The sequence below is a fragment of the Aquila chrysaetos genome, chromosome 9 (genome assembly GCF_900496995.4).
Source record: "Aquila chrysaetos chrysaetos chromosome 9, bAquChr1.4, whole genome shotgun sequence".
Classification (NCBI taxonomy): domain Eukaryota; kingdom Metazoa; phylum Chordata; class Aves; order Accipitriformes; family Accipitridae; genus Aquila; species Aquila chrysaetos.
Window position 1 is genome coordinate 25,268,142 of NC_044012.1, and position 21,836 is coordinate 25,289,977.

The 21,836-nt window shown below is 49.7% G+C and overlaps 1 protein-coding gene across 2 annotated transcripts; it reads left to right on the forward strand.

The window, feature by feature from the left end:
- Positions 1 to 424: 424 nt before the first annotated feature.
- On the forward strand, positions 425 to 21,386 carry RPRD2 (regulation of nuclear pre-mRNA domain containing 2). 2 transcript variants are annotated; one of them, XM_030025878.2, is made up of 11 exons: positions 425 to 972; positions 7,415 to 7,544; positions 10,082 to 10,182; positions 11,367 to 11,444; positions 12,782 to 12,834; positions 13,583 to 13,709; positions 14,617 to 14,792; positions 15,475 to 15,760; positions 16,118 to 16,393; positions 16,679 to 16,882; positions 17,572 to 21,386. In XM_030025878.2, exons 1-11 carry the CDS (start codon positions 750 to 752, stop codon positions 20,298 to 20,300), a joined length of 4,383 nt encoding a protein of 1,460 aa, XP_029881738.1. In that variant the 5' UTR covers positions 425 to 749; the 3' UTR covers positions 20,301 to 21,386. The 2 variants fall into 2 exon arrangements, with proteins under 2 accessions (XP_029881738.1, XP_029881739.1); XM_030025879.2 differs by lacking the exon at positions 11,367 to 11,444.
- The last annotated feature ends 450 nt before the right edge of the window (positions 21,387 to 21,836 follow it).

The window sequence follows — 21,836 nt, forward strand, 5'->3', positions numbered from 1 at the left end:
CCCTGGGTTTTGCCTTTGCTGTCTGTGGAAAAAAGGGCGGAACAACACACCTGTCAAGGGTGTCTTTGAGGGAACGGGGGGCACGCCCTTCCCCCCCCCCCCGTGGGTCTGGCGGTGGCAGGAGCCGCCTTCCCCTCCTTTATTTACACCTTAAAACTGTTCCGTTTTTTCAAAAGCCGAAGCTGTTTTCCAGGCCCGATGCCCCCCTCACCGCCAGGGCGGCCGCCATCTTGCACGACGAGGGCACGGCGCAGGCGCGGGGTGCCGCGGGGCGCGCGCAAAGGGGCGGGGCGCATGGCGCAGGCGCGGCGGGACTGGCGGGATCAACGCGTGCGCAGCGAGTCGGCGGCGCAGGCGCGGAGGGGCGGTGGCGGGGGGGGGCGGGGGGCAGAGTCGCGGCGGGCCGTGTGAGGGAGCCCGGCACAAAATGGCGGCGGGGGGGCGGGCGCTGCGCGCGGGGGGGGCCGGCCGCTGACCGCGCCGCCGCCGCTCCCAGCCGCCGCCCGGGTCAGCCGTACGGGGGCCCGACGGGCCGCGGCCGAACGATCGCCCTCGGGGCGGAGCCGCCCGTCCGCCGTTTACTCCTCGGTCCGGCGTAGTCAGGGCCGTCGCATTCCCCGCCCCGCCGCGGCGGGTCCCGCCGCCTCCTGAGGCGCCGCCGCCCGGGCCCCGCCGAGGCCGAGAGCGTGAGCGGGCAGAGCCGCGCCGCCGCCGTCCGCGCGGCCCGGTTGGGCGAGCAGGGCGGGAAGATGGCGGCGGGCGGCGGAGGCGGCGGCCGGGCCTCCTCCTCCTCCTCCTCCTCGGCCGCCGCCTCCTCCTCCTCGGCCGGCGCGCTGGAGGCCTCGCTCGACAGGAAGCTGCAGGCGGTGACCAACACGATGGAGTCCATCCAGGGCCTCTCCTCCTGGTGCCTGGAGAACAAGCGGCATCACAGCACCATCGTCTACCACTGGATGAAGTGGCTGCGCCGCTGTGAGTGCGGGGCGCCGGTGGCGGGAGACCGGGGGCCGTGGTCGCGGGGGGACCGTCCCTTGATTTCGGGCAGGTGCTCGTCCACCTTCCCGTAGCCTCGTCCTGCTTCACCCGGTGTTTGTCGGGGCGAGGAGAGTGCGTGGGGCAGGAGGCTGTCGGCTGCCGCTGGCTGGGGTTGGGGGGTCCGCAGTGGGGGAGGGCGATGGGGTGCAGTTTACGCGGCTGTGTCGGAGGTTTTGGAGCCGACATCGGGCAGCGATGAAATCGGAGGGTCTCTGATCGTTCGGAACTCTGTCGGTGTTGCGTGGCCCCTGGGCAGGGTTTCTGCTTAGCATCACCTTGTCATGCTTAGAAAAACACAAAATTGCGTGTCTGCGCCTGAATGGTGGCACCTTCAATCTCCGGAATTCTGCGTGTGCTTGCCCGGGATCTTCTAAAACGTTGAGAGCTGGGGGGAAAGATGCCTTCAGCATTGTGGGGGTCAGGGACCGTCGCTGTCCCCTTCCATGGTCAAAGCAGCCTGTTGTGGGCACGAATAAGTATTGGGTGCCAACGCTCGGATTTGGCGAGCGCCCACGGGTGATGCAGCAGTGACCTGAGAGTGGGAAAGTTAATGTTTTCATGAGTCTAAACAAGGTGGCGTTATCTCCGCTGTCTCGCTGCTGTGTGAAGGTTTTGCCTGTTGTCACAGGAGTTAAAGTAAGCTTTGCAGTAACAGGAAGATAACATTCCCATCCCAGAGCGTTGCTCTAGTTTGTGCTAAACCTTTTGTAAAGTTTGGGATAGTTGGCTTTCATTATCAAGGCCCTTCTGCAAAATGCAGAGGGCCCTTTTCCCCGAAATTTTTGATTTACGTTTTTTTTCTTGTCCATACATGCGTGATTAAAGAGGGTAAGGTGAGAGCCCGAGGGCTGTTCTCTGGTCCATACTGACCTGCTGGTGAGGAGAAGCTGGCCCTGGTCCATCCTGCCTCGCTGTCATTGCCCACCTCTCCTGAAAATCCTCATCTCTGTGACAGCCCCTGTCACCAGGGGGGTCCTGTGGGACCATCCTCGGTCCTCCCTCTCGCTCTGAGCACGTCCCCTCCAAACAAAATCTAGCTCATGTCTCTCCTCGGGATGCGCAGATTCCTCTGGACTTGGTGTCTCTTGTCACAGCTGCCGTTCTGGCTCTTCTCTAGGACCTCAGTGAACGTCTCGCTGTAGGTCAGGCTCCTCGTTCCCTGTCTGTGCCTCCGGGCAGGTCCTTGCCAGCGCAACTCCCCCATGTTTACCATCCTACAGCTCCTGTCCCGCTGGCTCATGGAGCGGAGACTCTTCCCTGGACTCCTGCTGCTTCTCCATGGCTGACATTCGTCTTTCAGCTCCTGGCCAAGGCAGCTGAGCTTCCAGAGACGCTGTTTTGGCGCTGCCCCTTCCTTCTCCCTTGCACTCCTCCGTTACTCCTTCCCTCCTTCTCAAGCTCATCAAAAGTAATTTAATTGTTCCCACTTGCAGGGCCCTTGATGCTCTGTTCCTGCCTTGCCAGCTCATGTCTGCTGCTGGGCTGTTGGTTCCTCCCCCTGAGCCCTTAGTACCGGCCTGGACTTTTTGTTTTATTTTGGTATGAGCGCTTTCAAGGCTTTCCTTGCGCAGCCCTTGCGAGGATCTCCCCTTAACACCCCTCATGTTTGTCCAGGTTCCTCCTAAAGCATCTTGTCCAAGGTACCAGCTAAAACAATCCCTTGACAGCAGCCATGATGCTGCTGTGCCCTGACCCCTGATTGTTTGGTTACTTCCCGCTTATGTGGTGGGGGTTTTTTCCCTGCTTTTCCCATCATGGTAGACTTCATTCTCTGCCCCAAGGACCTTACAGCCTCTCCCGTCTTCTCGCGCAGCAGGAAGTTGTGGTCCCAACCAGAAGAGTTCAGTGGTGATAGCAACGGCGAGTGCAGCTTGCTTTTGGGTTCCTTTCCCAGCTTTTAAATATTTTAACTCTAAATCTTCTAAGAATGCATAAAAGCTGCTTTCTCCAGGGAGCTCCTAGCAAAGAATGGCTGTGGTGGGATTGGGGGCTGTATGTCGGTGCTCTGCCCAGGTGAAGGTGAAGGCACCCCCCTTTAACTGGGGGGAGAAGTGCCTTCGTATCTCTTAGACGCACATCTCTGTTAAGCGTGAGACCCTTGAGTGGGTCACTTCCTGCCCGGTGTCTCTCCAGCAATGCCAGTATTGAGCTGAGGGCGGTTTCTTGCAGGAGGCTTTTAGAAAATGTCAAGTGTGGGGAAAAAAATCGGCCTTTTTATTCTTTATCTTCTATAAATCAGAGTAAGTAGGCGTTGGGCTGGCCTGCGGGTCAGTTGGTGCTCCTGCCTTGGGCTGTGAAGGGATTTTGCCTGAGCATTGGTGGTCTCGTGGGTGCTCCTGCCCTGAGGGGTGGCCGATCCCTCTCCCCCTGCATGCTCTTGAGAGGAAATGGCTGCATTTTGCTGTGGGTATTTCCTAGCATCTGTATTTTACCGTACCTTGACAGATTTTTCTGTGCTTCGCTGTTAGATACTCGTTTCAGCTGATGTGAAATGTCCAGTGTAACCAAAGAGGTATGTGGCTAGTTGGACAAAAGATTTGGTCCTTTCAGAAAAAAAAAATGAGTGCTGGTATTTAAATACATTGCTGTTGGCATGGGCATCTCCTTCCCCGGGTCAAGGCTTGTCCTGAGCATGAGCCAGTCACGGCTGCAGTTGCTGGCCAAGAGTTTCATGTCATAAATGTTTCTGCAAGGTAATGCTGCAATAACTTTACCTCTGGAAAGTTTCTGTTGTGAATCAAGAGCTTTCCCTCAAGAGGAGGGTTGTCTCATCAGTGCGTCCAGGTGAGCAGCTCTTAAATGTGAGTTAAATTGGACACATTGCATGCCGGCCACCCAGAGGCATCAGTCAATGGAGAAGGTGGCTGTCCTGGAGCTGAGCAAAAAGCTGCGGTGGGCTCAGTTATAAAATTTCCTGTTTCTTGTCTATATTTCCTCTCCAGTTTAAGCTGAGACAGTCTAAGAGTAATTAAGAAGCCATTCACCCATCAGATATGGCTAGTTGCATAACGTGGTTGAAACCCCTTTGTACAAAGTGTGTCTTGGACCCCAAGGTGCTTGGTTTTCTTTTTGCAGCTTGTCCGTAGCCTAGGTTATTGGTCTAGCATGGATCTTTCCTACTGTGCAATTTGGGTGAATCTTGTTTTATAAATATTAGCTCTAAATCAAGGAGCTAAATTAATTCTGCCTTGGCTGAGGTCTGCGTTCAGCCTTGTGGAAGTGGTGGCAGAGGTGATGGTGCGAGCTGTGCTCCACGCGTTTGGCATTTGTCTTGAACTTGGCTTCAGGTTTTATATATCTTCAAGATCTATTTTGCATTATCTCACAAGATACGAAATCAGTGCTATCTCTGCTGGTGGATAACATCACCGAGATAGAAAGAGCATCCAGTGACCAGCGGGTGAACTAGCAGTGGAGTGCTGGGTTTTAATTAAATCACAGAAAACCCATTTTGATGGGATGCTGATCTGATAGATTATTGAGGCTGGCGTTTTGGGGAAGGCTGGCTCTGAATCGTCTCGGGCAGCCAGGTGAGCGCAGCACCACTCTGGGTGGATTTCCAGCCCTCCAGGCAGAGCAGAGCGCTCCTCACTCTGCTTCTCACTCAGACAAACTCCTCTCTACCGTGTAAGCATGTTTAGGGTGAAGGTTGTAAATAACAGTTTCTGGTAAAGAATCCTTGGGCTTGTTGTGCTTGTTGCTGTAAAAGCTTATGCTGGGACATGGGAGTTGGGGCTCCTTGACATGGCAGCTGCCGGAGCGGTGTTGGAGTAGCCTGGTGGGAAGGATGAAAAATACCTTCAGCAAAAAAATAGCTGGAAAATATGTGAGGAGCAAAAGTACAGGTGAGAAGCTGGGTGCAGTGCTGGTGGAGGCAGCGGCTGTGCGATGCCTGGCTTGGGTCTCACACCTTTGGCCATGTGTCCCGGTGGCCGCTGTAGGCAGGGGTGGTGGAGGGGACAGGGCTGTGGGAAGCAGGGTCGCCCCGGGGGCTGGCTGTCCCCTTGACTGCCGTGCTGTTCCTGTGCTAGGTTTAGGGCTGGACGATGCTTCTTGCTTACCCATTGGGCTGTAGTGATGCTCAGCAGGCGCCAGCAACGAGCAAGAAGAATCAGTGCCGCTTGTAGGGGTTCATGGAGGGTCTTCTCTTCATGGCATCAACCTGTTGAGGATTTGACGATCAAACCAAACTAAGCCTTTGCATGTATCCCCAACTTTGCTTTCCCGAAGAGGCTGCCTTCTGTGAAAGATCTTCATTTTGAACAAACAACATGTTAAATTATCCTTTAATATCAGTAGGTCAGTGTAGAGCTTGTACGGTCAAAATGTTCCTGGTGTGAGCTTTTAAACCAAGTTCACTGCATGCCGGGACTCCTGTGATAGGTGTGTGCTGGACCTGGGTCTGCTTGGTTGGTGCTGATTCCTCTTCAGGGATCGAGCCCTTCCACAGGAAAGGCGTGCGAGAGGACAGGCAAGAGTTGTGCACAGAGAGGAGTCCCAGAAAGCACTGGTGTTTCATGCCCAGCTTCCCATGGGTGAGCACGCCCTGTCATTTGTGAGCAGGAATTCTCTGCTTTATGATAAGGATTTTAAATAATTGCATTCAGTGTACTAAAAATAAACTAACCGTGTATTTCTGTGGCTATGATCCTACTTTGATGGATTCCTTGCCAGAAGTCTGTCAGTGGCCATGGACCCTCTTTGCTGCATCAGAGAGGAACGTTGAAAAAGAGCCAGGTGATAAAATTTAACAATTAGTTTCCAATAAAAGCATGTGAGTTTATTGTTGGCTGGAAAATACTCACGTAGTGGCTTTTCCTTAGGCGCGGTCTAAGGTGTGAATGAGTTTTGTGAAAATCCTGGCTTTATTTCTGGTTGGCTTTGAGCAGGAGGAGAGCGCAGAGCTGCCGGAGATTGAGTTGCCGCGGTGGGTGGGTTGGGGTTTTTCTGCGACAGGTTGAATGCAGGAGTGGTGTCAGTAAGGGGTAAGCTCCCACCAAGGGCTCTGAACCAGGGATGATGCTAAGAGCTTCCTGACGGGAAACCCGGAGACCATGAGAGCGGCAAGGTGCAGCTGTGCCATGGGAAGAGGCTCTGCTGAGGTAGGGACAACTGGAAAATGAAGCGGGATGGAGAATTAAGGGGTTTTTAGATAAAAACTCTGATTACTGGTGCAGCTGGGGTACAGCCGGAGGGGGGTGTAATGCGGGGAAGGTGGGAGCCTGATAGAGCTCATGGGCACGTGAAACAAAACCGTCTATTGTCACTGTTCCTATATTTAAATCCTCGTGTTGTGTTGTTAAATTAAGTGAAGCAGCTAATTAGCATGTGGATGAGCTTACTGCGCTACAAGCGCTGTTACTGGCCAACTGAAGAAGAGGTTTGGTGAAATAATTAGATTTGGAGCTGAATATAAGGAAGATCAGAGGTGCGTTTGGTGTGGATGCATTTGGAGTATGGCTGTGGGTGGGAGGTCTGGGCACGAAGGTCAGTGCCAGCTCAGCAGGGACAGGGGAGGTGTTTTTGGAGAAATCGATCTCTGGAGGAGAAGGGACGGGGATCCGGGGTCCTTTGTGTGCCGCACAAAAGGTGGTGCCTGGTTGGCGTTAAATTGCGCATCGGAAAGGGCCATCCAGGCAGCCAAGGAACCAGCAGTGCTTATTAAACAGGTTAGTAAATATTGGTGTATCAATAGGAGGTGTTTAAAGGGATGTGGAGAATATCTCTCCCTGTCTGTAGTAAGTGCCCTCTGCACAGCTATGGACATAGGTATGTGCCTGGTAAAACCTCCCTGATAAAGCTGTGAGTCTTAGAGGCCGTTTTAAGCCATTACAGCTTAAAAAAGGGGAGACTTATACATGATGATTCCTAGAAAATATGACTAAGCGGCCTCTAAATCATTAAACGGGAGGTTGCACTGAGTCAGTAGCCAAACAGGGTGATGCTGGAGCTTTGGAGACCAGACCAGACCAGACCCATGCTCTGGAGCGTTTGGGTTTTTTCCCCTGCAGAAGTTTGTGCTGTTTTGTGTTCGACCTTTAACGGCAGGCGATGCTGGTCTCTCTGGCTGTACGGTTCCTCCTGCTGTGCGGGTATTGTAGAAATAGCACACGGTCAACAGCTTTCTAAGCCCAAGTCAGAGTTGAGGCTTGACATTACCAAACATGAAGTTTTTGGGAAGATCTGGAAATTATTTGTAAATTGAAGATTTTCTCTCTAGTCCCCAGTTTTGACCGTTAGACTTGCCCTTGGACATGCCATTGACAGAAATGCTGAACACCCCGCTGCCAAAAGCAGGCACTTAAATGTTGTTATCAAAATGCGGCTTACGTGACTACTTCTACTTGATGATGAATCTGAATTTTCTTTTTGTCTTTAGCTGCCTTTCCTCATCGACTGAACCTTTTTTACTTGGCCAATGACGTCATACAGAACTGCAAGAGAAAAAACGCGATTGTCTTTCGTGATACGTTTGCAGAAGTGCTTCCTGAAGCTGCTTCATTAGTGAAGTAAGTAATGGTGTGTTGGAAGGTTGAATGTCTCAGAAAATGTGATTTTTTTTCTTCTAACATCTCAAACTCTAGAAACATCAGCAAAATTTCAAGGATTTTGTTTGAACGACTGTGTGGGTTTGAGCTTCTCTACAAGGAATGTGCTAGAATGGGCGTAGAGCTGGCTTTTAATTTGCATGGGGGTCTCCTTGGAGTAAAATTATCACATGAAGTGGTGTGAGGGGCAAGTCTTGCACCAATATGTGTGTGCTGTGTAGCTCTGCCCTCCCCTTGCCTGCAGGCACTGGCGGCTTGTGCTGCTGCTGGCGGGGACAGTGGCAGACTTGGGGGAGCAGTTACAGTGACGAGGGGTGCAACAAGACAGGGAGGAAGAGGAGGAGGAGGTGGTCTTTGCGGTCTCCAGGGATCTGCCTGTGGCACCCACCAAGAGAACAAGCGTCGCAGATGCCAGTCTAATCCCTGCCTGGCTTCTGCAAGCTTCTCTGTGGCTCCTGTGCTGCTGTACCCATCTGCTAAAACATTGTTTCAAGGTAATGCATTCTCAAAGGTGGTTTTGTGCTCCGCTGGAAATCAGAGACTTTAATTTATTAGAGTAATGTGGGACGAAAAGATGTCATGCTGGCATGTGTCCTGGTGGGGTGAGCCCCGTCCCGTCGTTACCGCAGGATGCCTTGCTGCCCTCCGTTTTGGTTTGTGAATCTTCCTCAAACCAGATGGCCTTTAAGGGGCAGGACATGGTAAAAATACGAAGCAGCTCCTTAGTAGTAACGTGATGTTGCTGGTTTCTGTGTCTTTGGAACAGAGTTTGAAGCAGCAGATGGTTGAACGTAGCATGAGGCAGGGAAAAGGTTAAAGTTGGACTACTCATTAGCTTACATTTAAATGTAAGTTGCCAGAAGAGAAAGTTGCAAATACCATTAATAGATGCCAGCAATGAAGAGGAGGGAGAAAAAATTCTGGGAGTATGAGCTACCAAAGCAAAAGAGAGAAGGAAAAGCTACAGCAAGAATTGCAAGTTACCGATCCTTTGATAGCCCCAACAGGCTTTACCAAGCCCGGTCCTGTTCCGGATGTTGGTATAGAAATGATTAAATGGATAAAAGTTCTGTGAACCTTCTGCTTCCATCTTCCAGTGTTTGTGTACCACAGGAGGTGTGAATTGGCTACCCTTTTTGGACCCCGATGGAAGATTTTTGTCGTGGCCAGGGACAGCAGTATCACTCTACAGCAGAATCTCGGTGACCAGCCTTCTTCCAGTTGGTTTAAAAAGCAGCAAAAGTGTCCGGAAAACGCGTCACACTTTCTTGGGGCACTGAGCTGGAATGCAAATGCAGCAGGGCTCGAAGTTGAGTTGGATGGCTGCTCAGGTGGTCTTTAAAAAGGTCCCTCCCAACCCAAAGGGTTCTGTGAAGCACCTTTCCTTTCATAGCTCTGCCTGGCAGGGCACCCGCTGCCTGAGGGTGCAGAGCAGCCCCTTTGCTCTGGGTTTGGAGCCATGCTGCAGTGCCAGTTGCTGCCCGGGTCCCACAGGGAGCGACGGTGCCAGCTCCACTTTCCAATTAGAGTTTATTATTCCGAGCTGGAGTCCTCTGGGGCAGTCGCTTCTGGTTGTTGGTAGGGTTCAGGCTTGCATGCTGCCCTCCGAGCGCTAAATTCGGGGTGCGTGAACTTTAATTTGGGTTGCTTTGTAGAAAGCGCTCTTTGTTTAGGTGATTAGCAGGGTGATGACCGGTCTGATCATGCATTTTTCCTCTCTTACCCCAAGAGCTGTCCCTTGGGTCTGCGCCCTTGTGTTGACTTGGGGGTCTACAGAGAACATGCTTTGAAAGTGGTTGCTTACAGATGTTTTATTTGTCATTTTTTTTTCCTTGAAACAGAAGCACCTGGATGAGATACACTATTTGACACCAGGCCATCTCCTTTTTTTTCTTTCTTTGGAGATTCTTAGAGATGACATTGCTTAACTCCCAAGGCTGATGCTGCTAGGCACAGAGGGGATGTGTGATCAGGGATGAGTGGGAGAGCTTGTCTTCCTGATGAAGTTCAACACTTCTGGTCATCTGCTCTACAGTCAGTTCTCTCTGAAGTAGTTACTCTTACCTGTGAAGAGAGTCATGTTTTATTTTTTCCCCGCCCTGGAATAATCACTTTTTTCCCAGAGTATCCATATAGAAAACTGCTTTGGAAGAGTAACAAAATTTTTTTTTTCCCATGAAGAAAGGCTTCAGAGAAATCCTATTGGTGTTCTTACTGCTCCAAAACCACCTAATTTTACCCCAAAAAGGGCCCTGATCCATTACGATATGGAAGTGTGTGTTTGCTTAACTCCCAAGTGTGCAGACTTGCTGCCTTGGTCTCACTGGGACCCCTTGCAGTACAACTAAAGTTGTCACCTGGACAAAGAACTTCCCAGTCTGAAGGGTCTTTTAAAGTTTTTATTTAAATACATCATTATTTACATTATTATCCATTCTAGAATCATGAGAAATTACAGTGTGGGCGTAAAGAAAACCCAATATGCTCTTCTTTTTCAGGGATCCATCTGTTTCCAAATCTATTGAAAGAATCTTCAAAATCTGGGAGGACAGAAATGTGTACCCCGAGGAAACCATTTTGGCACTAAAAGAAGCTCTGAGTAAGTTACTTACCCTTTGCATTTCTTACCTTACAGACTAACACGTGAGCTTGGTGATGTTAAAGAAAATGTCTGGAATCACTAAGTAAAATGAGTTTATTGTGCGTATCTGTTCTTTCTGCATTTGCACCTAGCACAGACTTTAAAGTAGTGAGGTGTTGTACGTGAGCAGCACTGAATTCATCTGCTTCACATTTTTTGTACCTTTCTCAAGACAGCTCTGAATCCTTTCATGTAAGCTGGAATTGTTCCAGCTGAGAGTAAACAGAATGTGAAGGTAAAGTGGTCCTACAAGTCCTGAACACGGTGCCCTGGTAGAGGGCTTCTGTCCCTGGCTCTACCTTTGAGTCCCTTTCAGCAATAAGTTGTTTTTACTAATAATATTTGTGGTGTCGGAAAGAGGCTGGGAGCGAAGCTGGAGGGTGAAGTGTCCTCGAGTATTTATGAAAGATCTCTGCTTAAAAGCTGAAATGACTAACGTTAACTGGAAACACGCATAGTCAGTTAAAACAAGAAATTAGCCGATACTCAAATACTTGAAGGAAATTAGTCCATGTTTCTGCTTTGCTTGGTTACATCAAGAGCTAAAGGTGCTTCAGGAAATCCTCACGTGTGGTTTTGAGAGCCAGTCGTCATCATGGCAGGAGAAACACGGTGTCTCAGGTTCAGGCTTTGGTATGTGAAAAGGCTTTAGTTGGGCGTTGCATGTTGAGAAGTGAAGTTTATGTGTACGTTCTGAAATCTCTAATTTTTGTAACCTGAAAACAAAAGTATTTCAGATTACTTGTAAATTAGGTATTGTGGCTATTTTCCCAACTTGTATTACTTGCCTGTTGAATGATGATTTTGTAAAAGCCTACTTAAAGAGCGGAGTGGTATAGTTTTATTTTTAGATGCCTTGTGTTTTTCATTTTTACTCTGGTCATTACTGTGATTTTTGAACTGTCTTAGTGTAAGGGCAAACAGAAACTTGATTTAAAAATGGAAGACCATGCCACAGGTTGCTGTATTCCTGAGTAAACTTAGGTTCTCTTGGGCATCCAGCAGCTCATCTAAGGAAGTTGGTCTAGGTATTTTAAAACAAATTTCTGTTCACTCTTTTACCATGCAACCATATGGCACCAAAACCAGATTCTTAAAGGAATCTCATAATGCCAGACTGCAAAAAATGAAATGTTTTCCAGGTACCACTTTCAAAACTCAGAAGCAGCTGAAAGAAACTCTGAACAAACAACCGAATAAGCCGTGGAAGAAATCGCAAAGTAAGGAAACAATGTGAACTCTCTGAACTAATATAGAAATTGCCTTCTTGAGGAGCAGAAGAAAGGCTATCCCAAACCGGGCAAAGTACCTGGACTAAAACATGAGCCAGCATGCATCTTCCAGGCTTGTAAAGCTCCTTACAGACTAATATGTAAAGCACCAAGGAGTTGTTGCTAGAGAACCACTTTTTAAAGGAATGAAGTAAGAGGAAAAAAAAAATATCTTTATGAGAGTGGAGGTTATGAACAGTAGAGGAAAGAGCTGGTGGAACTTCTTGGAAACTGGCGTTAGACTATTCAGAGATGGAGAGAAGACAGACAGAACCGTGTACTTTGGCAGCAGGAGGTGGACACTACCTTTGTGCTCAGGAACACATCTTCGACAGCAAACTAGGTGCTAGGATAAAAGAAAACTGGAAGCTGGCAGTGCAGATAATGAACTCTGGCGTCCGACAGTACCGGGAGTGCAGTCTAGCAGGAAATGCATTTATAATATACCAATCTTACTAATCTTATTATACGCTAAAGCTTTGAATGGTCTGTAAAGCGAGATGGTGGAACGTTAGGTGTAAGATGTGGCGTGCACCCGCCTGTACATGTGCTGAGATCAGAAGGTTAATAAAAGAGTTTGGAAGCGTTTATTACTGGGCTTAACATCACAAGCTGCTTTCCTAAACAAAAATGTGCTATATTCAGCATGGATGAAGGGTTTAGTGTTTTGCTGTTTATCAGATGTTTCTCCTTTTTTGTCCAGAAACCAATGGATTTAGTGTCTCTTGATAGTGGGATTTGTTCCCCCCCCCCGCTCTGTTAATAAGATGTTAGAATAGAGGTGTAAGTGTTTTTAGGGTTGAGAGCATGTTTAGGTCTAGTAAGTATCGAGGGGAGATCCTGTCCGAAGGAAATGCTGGACTGCATATGTCAGCTCTAAGTCTGGCACTTAGGAAATAATGTTACCTTCCTTGTAGAGAGGTATAAACTCATTGGATAAGGCTGTTAGATCAACCCTTGCAGGGACTTGTCTTCCCAATGGTAGAGCTGGAAAAGGTATGCACAGTAAATTTTTACAGCATGTTAAAAAAAAAAAACAAACTATAGTATAATTTGTTGACCTCAGTCATTATCTAGCTGCACGTGACTGTCCTCCCATTAGGTAATGGAAAGCCAGCGCATTGAGGGACATCTGTGTGGAGGAGAAAATGTAATGAGTAACAACAGTCTGCAAGTCTTTTGTTGAATTATGTTAAAATATTTTCTGTTAGAACTGCCTGTTGTGACTTACTTTTAGTTGGGGTGTAGTTCCTTGGTTTCTTTATATTTTTTCTTTATTCCAACAGCATCCACAAACCCGAAAGCTGCATTGAAGTCCAAGATTGTTGCCGAATTCAGAGTAAGTCTGCAAGTGGAAATACTCCGTTGCATTAACCTCCCTCCTTGGGCTGTAGCTTTTGTGTAGCTTACGTCCACCAGCAGCATAAGCTTGATGGGAAGCTCTAGTGTTCGGTGTCTTTTTGTTCCTTGGCATACAATGTTAGGGCTGCTACTGCTTCTGTGCACCCTTAGGGACAACAAGGCAGCTGGAAAGCATTCAGGAGCAGTGCGGAGGCTCCCTGCGGAAACACTGGTTTTCATCTGGGGTAACCTTGTGGAAGAGAGCAGTTTGCTTTCTCAGGAGCTGTGTGAAATTCACAGGTCCTACACTTAGAGGGGCTGGCTGAGGCGTATGGTCAGATCGTCGTAGTGAAGGAAGAGTTTAGGGTGGCCAAGGAGATGGTGGCAAGAAATTTATCTAAATTAGGTCCCCCAAAGGAGTCCGGTGTGTTAGTGAAATGTGTGGGCACTAGTAGTGTTAAAAAAAGAAAATAAAAAAGGCCTCTCCCTAATCTTAGCCATCATCTACAAGGAGACTTGTAGAACTACAGCCTCTGCCTGAGCCCGAGTCTGCTGATCTCTTTGACCTGAGGTTAAAAATCCAGAGATTCGCACAGTTCATTTCTGCGTTAGCTCTCATTTGGAAATGTTTTTGAACCGGAGCATTGTTTGTCGCTGAAGCAAGTTTGTGCTGTTAGCTCTGCACAGCAGGGCTTCTCTTCCGTGGAATGTGATGAGGATGCTGTTCTTGTTTGATTTTTTTTCAGCCGCAGTCTCTCATTGATGAATTGCTATTATATAAGCGCTCGGAAGACCAGATAGAACTGAAAGAGAAGCAGCTTTCCACTATGAGAGTGGATGTGTGCAGCACTGAAACACTTAAATGCTTAAAAGGTAAAGACAGCGTATAACGTACAAAACCTGACGTAATTGAAGGAGGCGCAAATACAGTTGTAGGAGGTCCTCGGTTCTGTTGAGCCTTAGACCAGAAATCAGACTGTGTCTGTAAAATGCCAGAATTTCAAAGTGCCGTTAAGAACCACCAAGCCTAAAGTCTTTGTTAATTTGAACCTGTTCATAGAAATCCACAGATACAGACCTCAGACAAAGCGGAAGTGATGAAGGTGTATTTTGTACTATTCAAACACACCCTCCTATGTCGTTAAAACATGCATTGTCCTTAATGTATTCAGAACCCCATAAATAATTTTGGATTTAATATTTTGAGTGAAGGCATCCATCAATGGATACAGTTTGAGAATGCCAACTGTGAGTCCGATAGCAAGCAGTGCATGTTAGGGGTAAACGAACTGAGTTACATTGAACCATGTTAGCAGGAAATTTAATTGTAAAACTGCAGATAGCTCTAGCTGTGCTTGGTAATCCATGACTGCAGTCTTTGAAAATGGTCATTTACAGTCGTAACTTGTAGATGTGAACGCTGATGATGTTAGGAACCCTTGGAATATGGTAACAAAGGAAAAACAAAACTCAAGATTTTTGCCTCTTCCAAAATGGAAGTACACTCTCTGGGTAGTTGAAAGAGTAAAATTTTACACTTCTGTGTCTTGAATTTATTTATCACTAATAACTAGTTGAAAAACAATAGAGACTGCTAGCAACTTGGCCTCTTTTTTCAATGGATATCGACAGATGAATGGGGTGGTCTAGGGAGTGTACGGCATGATGTAGTGTCCGTTGTCTGAATTTCCCGGTTGCTGCTGTTGAGGACGCGCTTCTGAGAGCTGATTTCCTGTTTGGCAGAGGGCAGCTTATTTACGTGGTGTTAATCTCCTCACAGATAAAACAGGAGGAAAAAAGTTCTCCAAGGAGTTTGAAGAAGCAAGTTCAAAGCTGGAGGAGTTTGTAAATGGCTTAGACAAGCAAGTGAAAAATGGCCCCTCTCTCACTGAAGCCCTGGAGAATGCCGGTATATTTTATGAAGCGCAGTATAAGGAAGTCAAGGTGGTAGCAAATGTAAGTATGTTATTCCTCGATCCTCCTCGGGTGGACCGACATCCACCTGTGTTCAACTAAGCATCTCAGAAGCTAGAAAATGCATTGTCTCTATTCACAAATTAAGAAGTTTGGCGTGATTGTTGTACAAATGGTTTCAAAAAAGAGCAGGGTTGAGGTGTCGGGCAAGAAAAGGAGACACTACAAAAATCCGTGGGTCAGAAGCTCAGTTTTTGTATGTTGCTGGAATTTTGTAGCCCCCCTGGATTTTTAAATGGGGAGAAAATTATAGTTAGTGTAACAAATCCTAATTCTGGATACTGCACAAGCTGTGATCAATATGCGAACTAGATGAATGAACAAAGAATTCAGTAAAGCATTGTAGAAACAACCAACGCCCCCTCAGCCCTACAAAAAAAAAAAAAAAACCAAACCAAACTGGCAGCATATTTGTTAGAAAACATTATTTTTTTGTGAAACTTGTTTTAAGTCACTGGAAAAAGGTTTTACCTTCCCTTTTTTTTTGTGGTCATTGCTCTGCAAGTCACACTGTAAAGCTGGGTTCTTACTGCAGAGTTCTCACTGCAGGGTACAGGTAATTCGAAGTGGTTTTCTAAGGCTGTGTGCTTCTTCATTAGGGAGGTGATTGAGGCATGCTCTCTTCCTGTAAAAGATACTCAGGCCGATGTCCTTTCTTTCTTAGGCTTATAAAACATTTGCTAATCGAGTGAGCAATCTAAAGAAAAAGCTGGACCAGTTAAAAGCAACGCTTCCTGATCCGGAGGAGTCTCCTGTCCCTTCTCCAAGTATGGATGCCCCATCTCCGACGGGCTCAGAGTCCCCTTTTCAGGGGATGGGGGAGGAGGATAACTCCCGGTCTCCGGTGGTCGGAAGCCGCAAGACAGTATCTCCAGAGCCTGTGACGGACAATCGGGATGTGGAAGACATGGAGCTCTCTGATGTGGAGGATGACACGTCTAAAATTATTGGTATGTTCTGCAGGGGCAGCAGAATGATTGTCATGTAGAAATTACAATGAGACAAAACAGTCCTTTCAAGCCTCATTTGGGATAGAGAGGATGCCCAAAGCCCTTGTTGGGCTGTGGATTGGTGCTGTTGGGTTTCAATCTCCTGCCACAGTACCCTGACACAAGCAGGGAAGTCCCAATCTAGCCATGATTGTTCCCATCTCCCAAACCACTCATCAAATACATTTTTACATAGTCTGCAGGAATCAGACCTAACATGCCAAATGATGAGGGTCCCGTTGAAAATCCTGTACCCTAAGTAATTCTTTGGGGACAGAGTGATGATTCTGGTCTTGTTCTCCCCTCTCCCTGATGCAGTGGAAGAGAGGAAGGAGAAGCAGGCTGCTCCAGCTTCGGCACCCACAAAGACTGAAAGCGTCCCCAAAGTGGTGCCATCTACTGCTGCAGCAGGCACAACTTCGGTGACGGTGACGACACCTGCCCAGACTCCTCTGACTCCTCCGGCTCCAAAGGTGGTGAGCGCTGCGCCCGTCCCTCCATCACCAGCGCTTGCGTTGCCCAACCTGGCCAACGTGGACCTGGCAAAGATCAGCTCCATTCTTAGCAGTTTAACTTCTGTAATGAAAAATACAGGTGAGTGCTGAAGCGGTACTAGCCCAGGTGTTTGGTTAACAGAGCTAACAATGGAGTTGTGTTTTGTAATCTTTTAAAGTTTTAATTGTCTCAAAATAAACATGAATGAGTTACTACTTAAAAGATCTGGCTCAGTCTTTCTGACACATGACTGTCGGCTTCATGAGCCTCTCCTTGCTCAGACTCTGTGGAGCTCTGCTGCAGTTGTATCTGTGGAAAACTTGAGCCAAAAAAAGCTTCTGTTAATGAAGCAACGTACGTGAGTGGTGTGTGCTTCCGTCCTAGGTGTCAGTCCTGCCTCGAGACCTTCTCCAGGAACCCCGACGAGCCCAACAGCTCTTACTAGCGGCCTGAAGACTCCTGTCATGGTGACTCCATCTGTTCCTTCAAATCCGTTAGCAAACATTCTCTCCAAAGTTGAAATAACTCCCGAAAGTATTTTGTCTGCTCTCTCCAAAACCCAGACTCAGACTGCACCAGCATTGCAAGGTACCAGAGCGGGTCTTGAGGGAATGGCTAACTGTGTAATAGATGGCGGTGGCCATGCTGAAATGTGCTGCTGTGCTTGTCCTAAAGTGAAAATGAAGGGAGAAAATCTTATTTGGAATGTATCATGTCTTTGGCAAATGCATGACTTTTTCTCAGGTAGCATATCTGTTACGGACCAGTGAATTTTATTGCTTTTCTGTACATCTTCCTATTTTTGCCGTGACCAAAGGGCGCTTATCCAGAATGCTTTGTGGAAGGGCACTGAACAGGACAGGAAACCAAGAGAGGTCTTTGTGGTTTCCCTGTGCTTCCGAGAGCACTTTTTTCGAGCAAAAAAATTCCCAGAGATGCTGGTCCTGCTTCTGCGCCTTGCATGTGTAACCCTGGTCGGTAGTGCAGCGGTTTTTACACCTGGTTACAAAGCCAGGATGAGTTATTACCCACCTTATTCAGATGTATGTTGTAATTTATATTTATAGATGAATCTGAGCCTCTGGCAAAAGTTTGCACCTCGGTGGGTGCTAAGGGCAATATTAATGCAGCAAAATCCAGTCATTTTCCTGGCTAGAACATGAAGCGGTTTTAAGGAACGACATCTGCAGTACAAATACTGAAAGCTTTCCCTTGACAGCAGCTCAGGTTGACTTGCCTCTTACCTGAATATCTGAACGCAGCGTTCTTTTTTCCAGGTTTGTCATCCTTACTTCAGAGTGTTGCTGGAAATACCGTTCAGTCAAGCGAAACTGCTTCACAGAGCACTTCAGCATCGCCAGCCAACACGACTGTTCCTTGCGTGAAGGGGAGGAATATTCCTTCCAATACTCAGTCCTTTGTATCCAAAAGTTTTGGTTATTCTCCAAACTCATCTACTGCTGAGGTTTCCTCAACTTCAGTTAATAAGGCTCCCGTGGGACATACGCCAGGGCTGTCAAGCTCCAGTTTTAAGCCGCCAACCAATTCCCTGGGATTTTCCAGTTCCCACCCTACCAGCCCTTCTTCCCTTTTGCCAACAGAAACCTCACTGGGTCAATCCTCCGAAATTTCAAAAGCGAAGCTGGAATCGGAACCCCCTTCTCCGAGCCTGGAGATGAAGATACACAATTTCTTGAAGGGAAATCCTGGCTTCAGCGGTCTGAACTTGAATATTCCAATTCTCAGCAGCTTAGGGTCCAGCATCGCAACAGAAAGTCACGCGTCTGACTTCCAGCGTGGTCCTACCAGCACTTCCATGGACAATGTGGATGGAACACCGGTGCGCGATGAGCGAAGTGGGACGCCCACCCAGGACGAGATGATGGATAAGCCAACATCAAGCAATGTCGACACTATCTCCCTGCTGTCGAAAATCATGAGCCCTGGTTCTTCTACTCCCAGCAGCACGAGGTCACCTCTTCAGAGCCGGGACGACGGATATTCCCAAGAACTATCCAATTCTGTGCACACCTACCGGCCCTTCGGCCTTGGTAGAGAGTCTCCGTCTGGCCTGTACAAGCAGTCTGCAGACAGCATGGAGATACCTTCCTCTTTAATGGACTCCTCCCAGGAGAAGTTTTACCCAGACACGTCTTTTCAAGAAGATGAAGATTACCGCGACTTTGATTACTCCGGGCCGCCACCATCGGCCATGCTAAACCTGGAGAAGAAGCCTGCCAAGTCGATCTTGAAATCAAGTAAACTCTCTGAAGCTGCAGAGTACCAGCCGGTCCTGTCCAGCTATGGTCAAAGATCACAGGAGTTTGGTGTGAAGTCGTCCTTTCCTCAGTCAATGAGGTCTATTCTTGATCAGAGCGAGAGCTGCGACCCACTGGCATCATCTCCAGGGATGTACGGGAGCTATGGGCTCAGGGGAAACGACTCCACCTCGGACGGCTCCCCTTCGCCCAGCAAGAATGATGTGTTTTTCACACCGGACTCCAATCACAACAACTTGCCAAAATCAGTGGTGCACTCCGGCCTCTCGCAGAAGCAATACCCGGACTCGCCCCACTCGATTCCCCACCGCTCACTTTTCTCTTCTCAAAACGCCCTCTCCAGCCCTGCAGGCAGAGCACCCACGGCAAGTGTGGAGAAATCGTTGGGTTCTTCCATTTCTGCCACGTCGACCATTGAGTTCAAAAACATGCTCAAAAACGCCTCCCGTAAGTCCTCTGAGGAGAAGCATTTTGGCCAAATTTCCAAAAGTAGCTCCAGCGAGGGGGTGAGCTTGTCTGGTCACGGCCCAGCCGGAGCTCCCAAGGGAGAGTCGCAGCCGCAGGAGGAGCACTACCGCATAGAGACCAGGGTCTCCTCGTCCTGCTTGGACTTGCCTGACAGCACTGAGGAGAAAGGGGCCCCCATCGAAACGCTGGGTTACCACAACGCCTCGAGCAGGGGGATGTCAGGAGAGCCCATCCAGACCGTGGAGTCCATCCGGGTTCTGGGAAAGGGGAATAGAGGACACGGGCGAGAGGCAAGCCGAGCGGCGGGGTGGTTCGAGATGAGCAGCGGTGGGAGCGCCTTCGATAATGGGCCCTCAGGCACGTCAGAGCTGCCCGGCATGGGGGGCTTCCCAGCACCGTACAAGGAGCACGTGCCGCCGTTCCAGGAGAGCGTCAACAACTTCCGAACAAATAACTTCAGCCCCGCTTTCGAGCACCACATGCCGCCACCGCCGCCCCTTGCGCCGCCTCCCATTGAGCATGGGACTCCCTTCCAACGGGAGCCGGTGGGTCCGCCCACTGGGCCCCCAGCTGCCCCCCCCAAGGACCACGGCAGCCTCTTCCCGAGGGATCACTCGGTCCCTCCCCGCATGCCGTCGGTGGATCACGCCAACCCCTTCTCAAAGGAAACCTCCACTCCGCTCTCGCTGCCCCATGGTGTCCCCCCACCTCCCTCCGTGGAGCACGCTGGCGTCCCCTTCCCCCCCCCCCCGCCACCCCCTGTCCCCGGGGAGCACACCGGCGTCCCCTTCCCCTCCCAGCCGCCGCCAGCTGGGGAACACAGCGGCGCCCCCTTCCCTGCGCCACCCCCCATGGCAGTGGAGCATGGTGCCGGCGCCTTCCCCAAGGAGCACGGTACGATCCACCAAGGGACGATGAAAGAGCATTTCGCCGTGCACGCCGGACCCCGGGAGCCGGTGACCCAACCCCAACAGCGGGACCACGCCGCAGCCCCCCTGTCCCGCTCCCGTGAGGCCGTGGGTCTGACCCCCCTCTCCAGGGAGCAGCTGGGGGCGGCCCGCGGCCTGGGCCCCCCTGCTCACAGGGACGGTGGGAGCCGTGGTGGGGTGCTGGTCAGGACCCCCCGGGCTGACTTCAGGCCGCGAGAGCCCTTCGTAAGCAGAGACCCCTTCCATAGCCTGAAAAGGCCCCGGCCGCCCTTCGGGAGGGGGTCCCCCTTCTTTGCCCCAAAACGCCCCTTCTTCCCCCCCAGGTACTGAAGCAGACGCCCAGCTCCCGAGCGAAGGCATCTGGACGCTGTAGAGAGCAACGGAGTAGCGCTTTCACTTGGTTTTTCCATAATTTTTTTTTTCTTTTCTTTCCCTCAAGAGCCCCATAACCACCTCCTAAATTAAATGTTCTGTAATTTTTTTTTTTTAATTTTTTTTTTTTTTTGCGGTTGTTTATTTCCCAAGCCCACCCAGTTGGTGCGTGACTAGGAAAAAAAAAAGTTTTAACGACAAGAAGAAGCATTGCTGTTGAAATAAAAACTTCCAGTAGTAGTTTAAAAAGTTAAAAGAAAAAAAAACCACAAAAAAAAAGAAAAAAAAAACTTAAAAAACCGAAAGGAAAGATGAAGCGTGCTGTTGGGATGTTGTTTTTTAGCCGATTACCAAATCGCTGCCGCAGGGAGGAGTGAAGGGTCCAAGCGCTGGCGGTGGCAGAGACCACACCCCCACCCCTCCTGTGCCTTCCTCTGCAGCGACGGTCACCGCTCCCCCTCCAGCTGGCAAAAACCACCAAAAAAAGGCAACAAAAAAAAAAAACAAAAAAAAAAAAAAAAACAAAAAACACAAAACCAAACCACCCTACGATGATCTCCGCTGTCGCCGGCTGGACTGTTTGGCTCCCGGCACCCCGGGAGCAAGGAGGGGTCCCCCAGCCTGTGTTCCCCCCCTCCAGCTCACCCGCCGCGGGAAGAAAATGTCGTCTGTTGGTTGGTTTTTGGTTTATCTTGGGTTTTTTTGGTTGGTTTTTTTTTTCTCTTCCCCTGGGAACACTTTGACTTTCTACGTGTGTGTATATAATAATCACTTTTTAATTCCATCTCTCGGATCGTTCAAAACGCGCAGACGGAGCCCGCGGGGGGGGGGGGGCGCTCGGAGTGCTGCCCGTCCCGTCGTCCCCCCCCCCCGCGCAGGGCCGCCCCGCAGCCGCGCCGGCGGCTTTTATATGAAGTTGGAATTTTACTTGATTTATTTTAAATTTTTTTGTTTTGTTTTGTTTTTTTTTTAGTTGCTAGAATCCATCATATATGTTTGATAAAGGTGTAGGGTTAAATATCTACATAAAAATTACAAAAACGAGAAGGTGGCGGATCCTTTCTTTGTCGCGTGCATTCGGTCACATCGGTCCTGAGGGGATCCCACCCCCACCGCCGGCCATGGCCCCCGGGGGGGCTTCTTCCCCTCTACCGGCCCCGTGGAGCCGGCCTGGCCCCGCACCGAGCCGGGGGCGGGCCGGGCTGGGGTCGTGGCTACCTAAACCCCCGGTCCCCTCTGGATACCCGGGGCTGTGGGAGAGCCGGGGGCCCTGAGGCGCAAGGACCCGCCTTGAGGGGGTCCCGTTACCTCCCCCGCGTTGTCAGTGGTTCCGTCCTGCCCGCGCCGGGACCGCGGGGCTTCCCCGTGGGCGGGCGAGTCCAACGCGGCCTCCAAGTTGGGGGGGGGGAGTTAGGGCGGGCGAGGACCAGCTTGAGACCGGACGCGCCGCTCTCGCCACACGGGCAGTGCGTAGGACCCAGGCGTTCGGCTCCA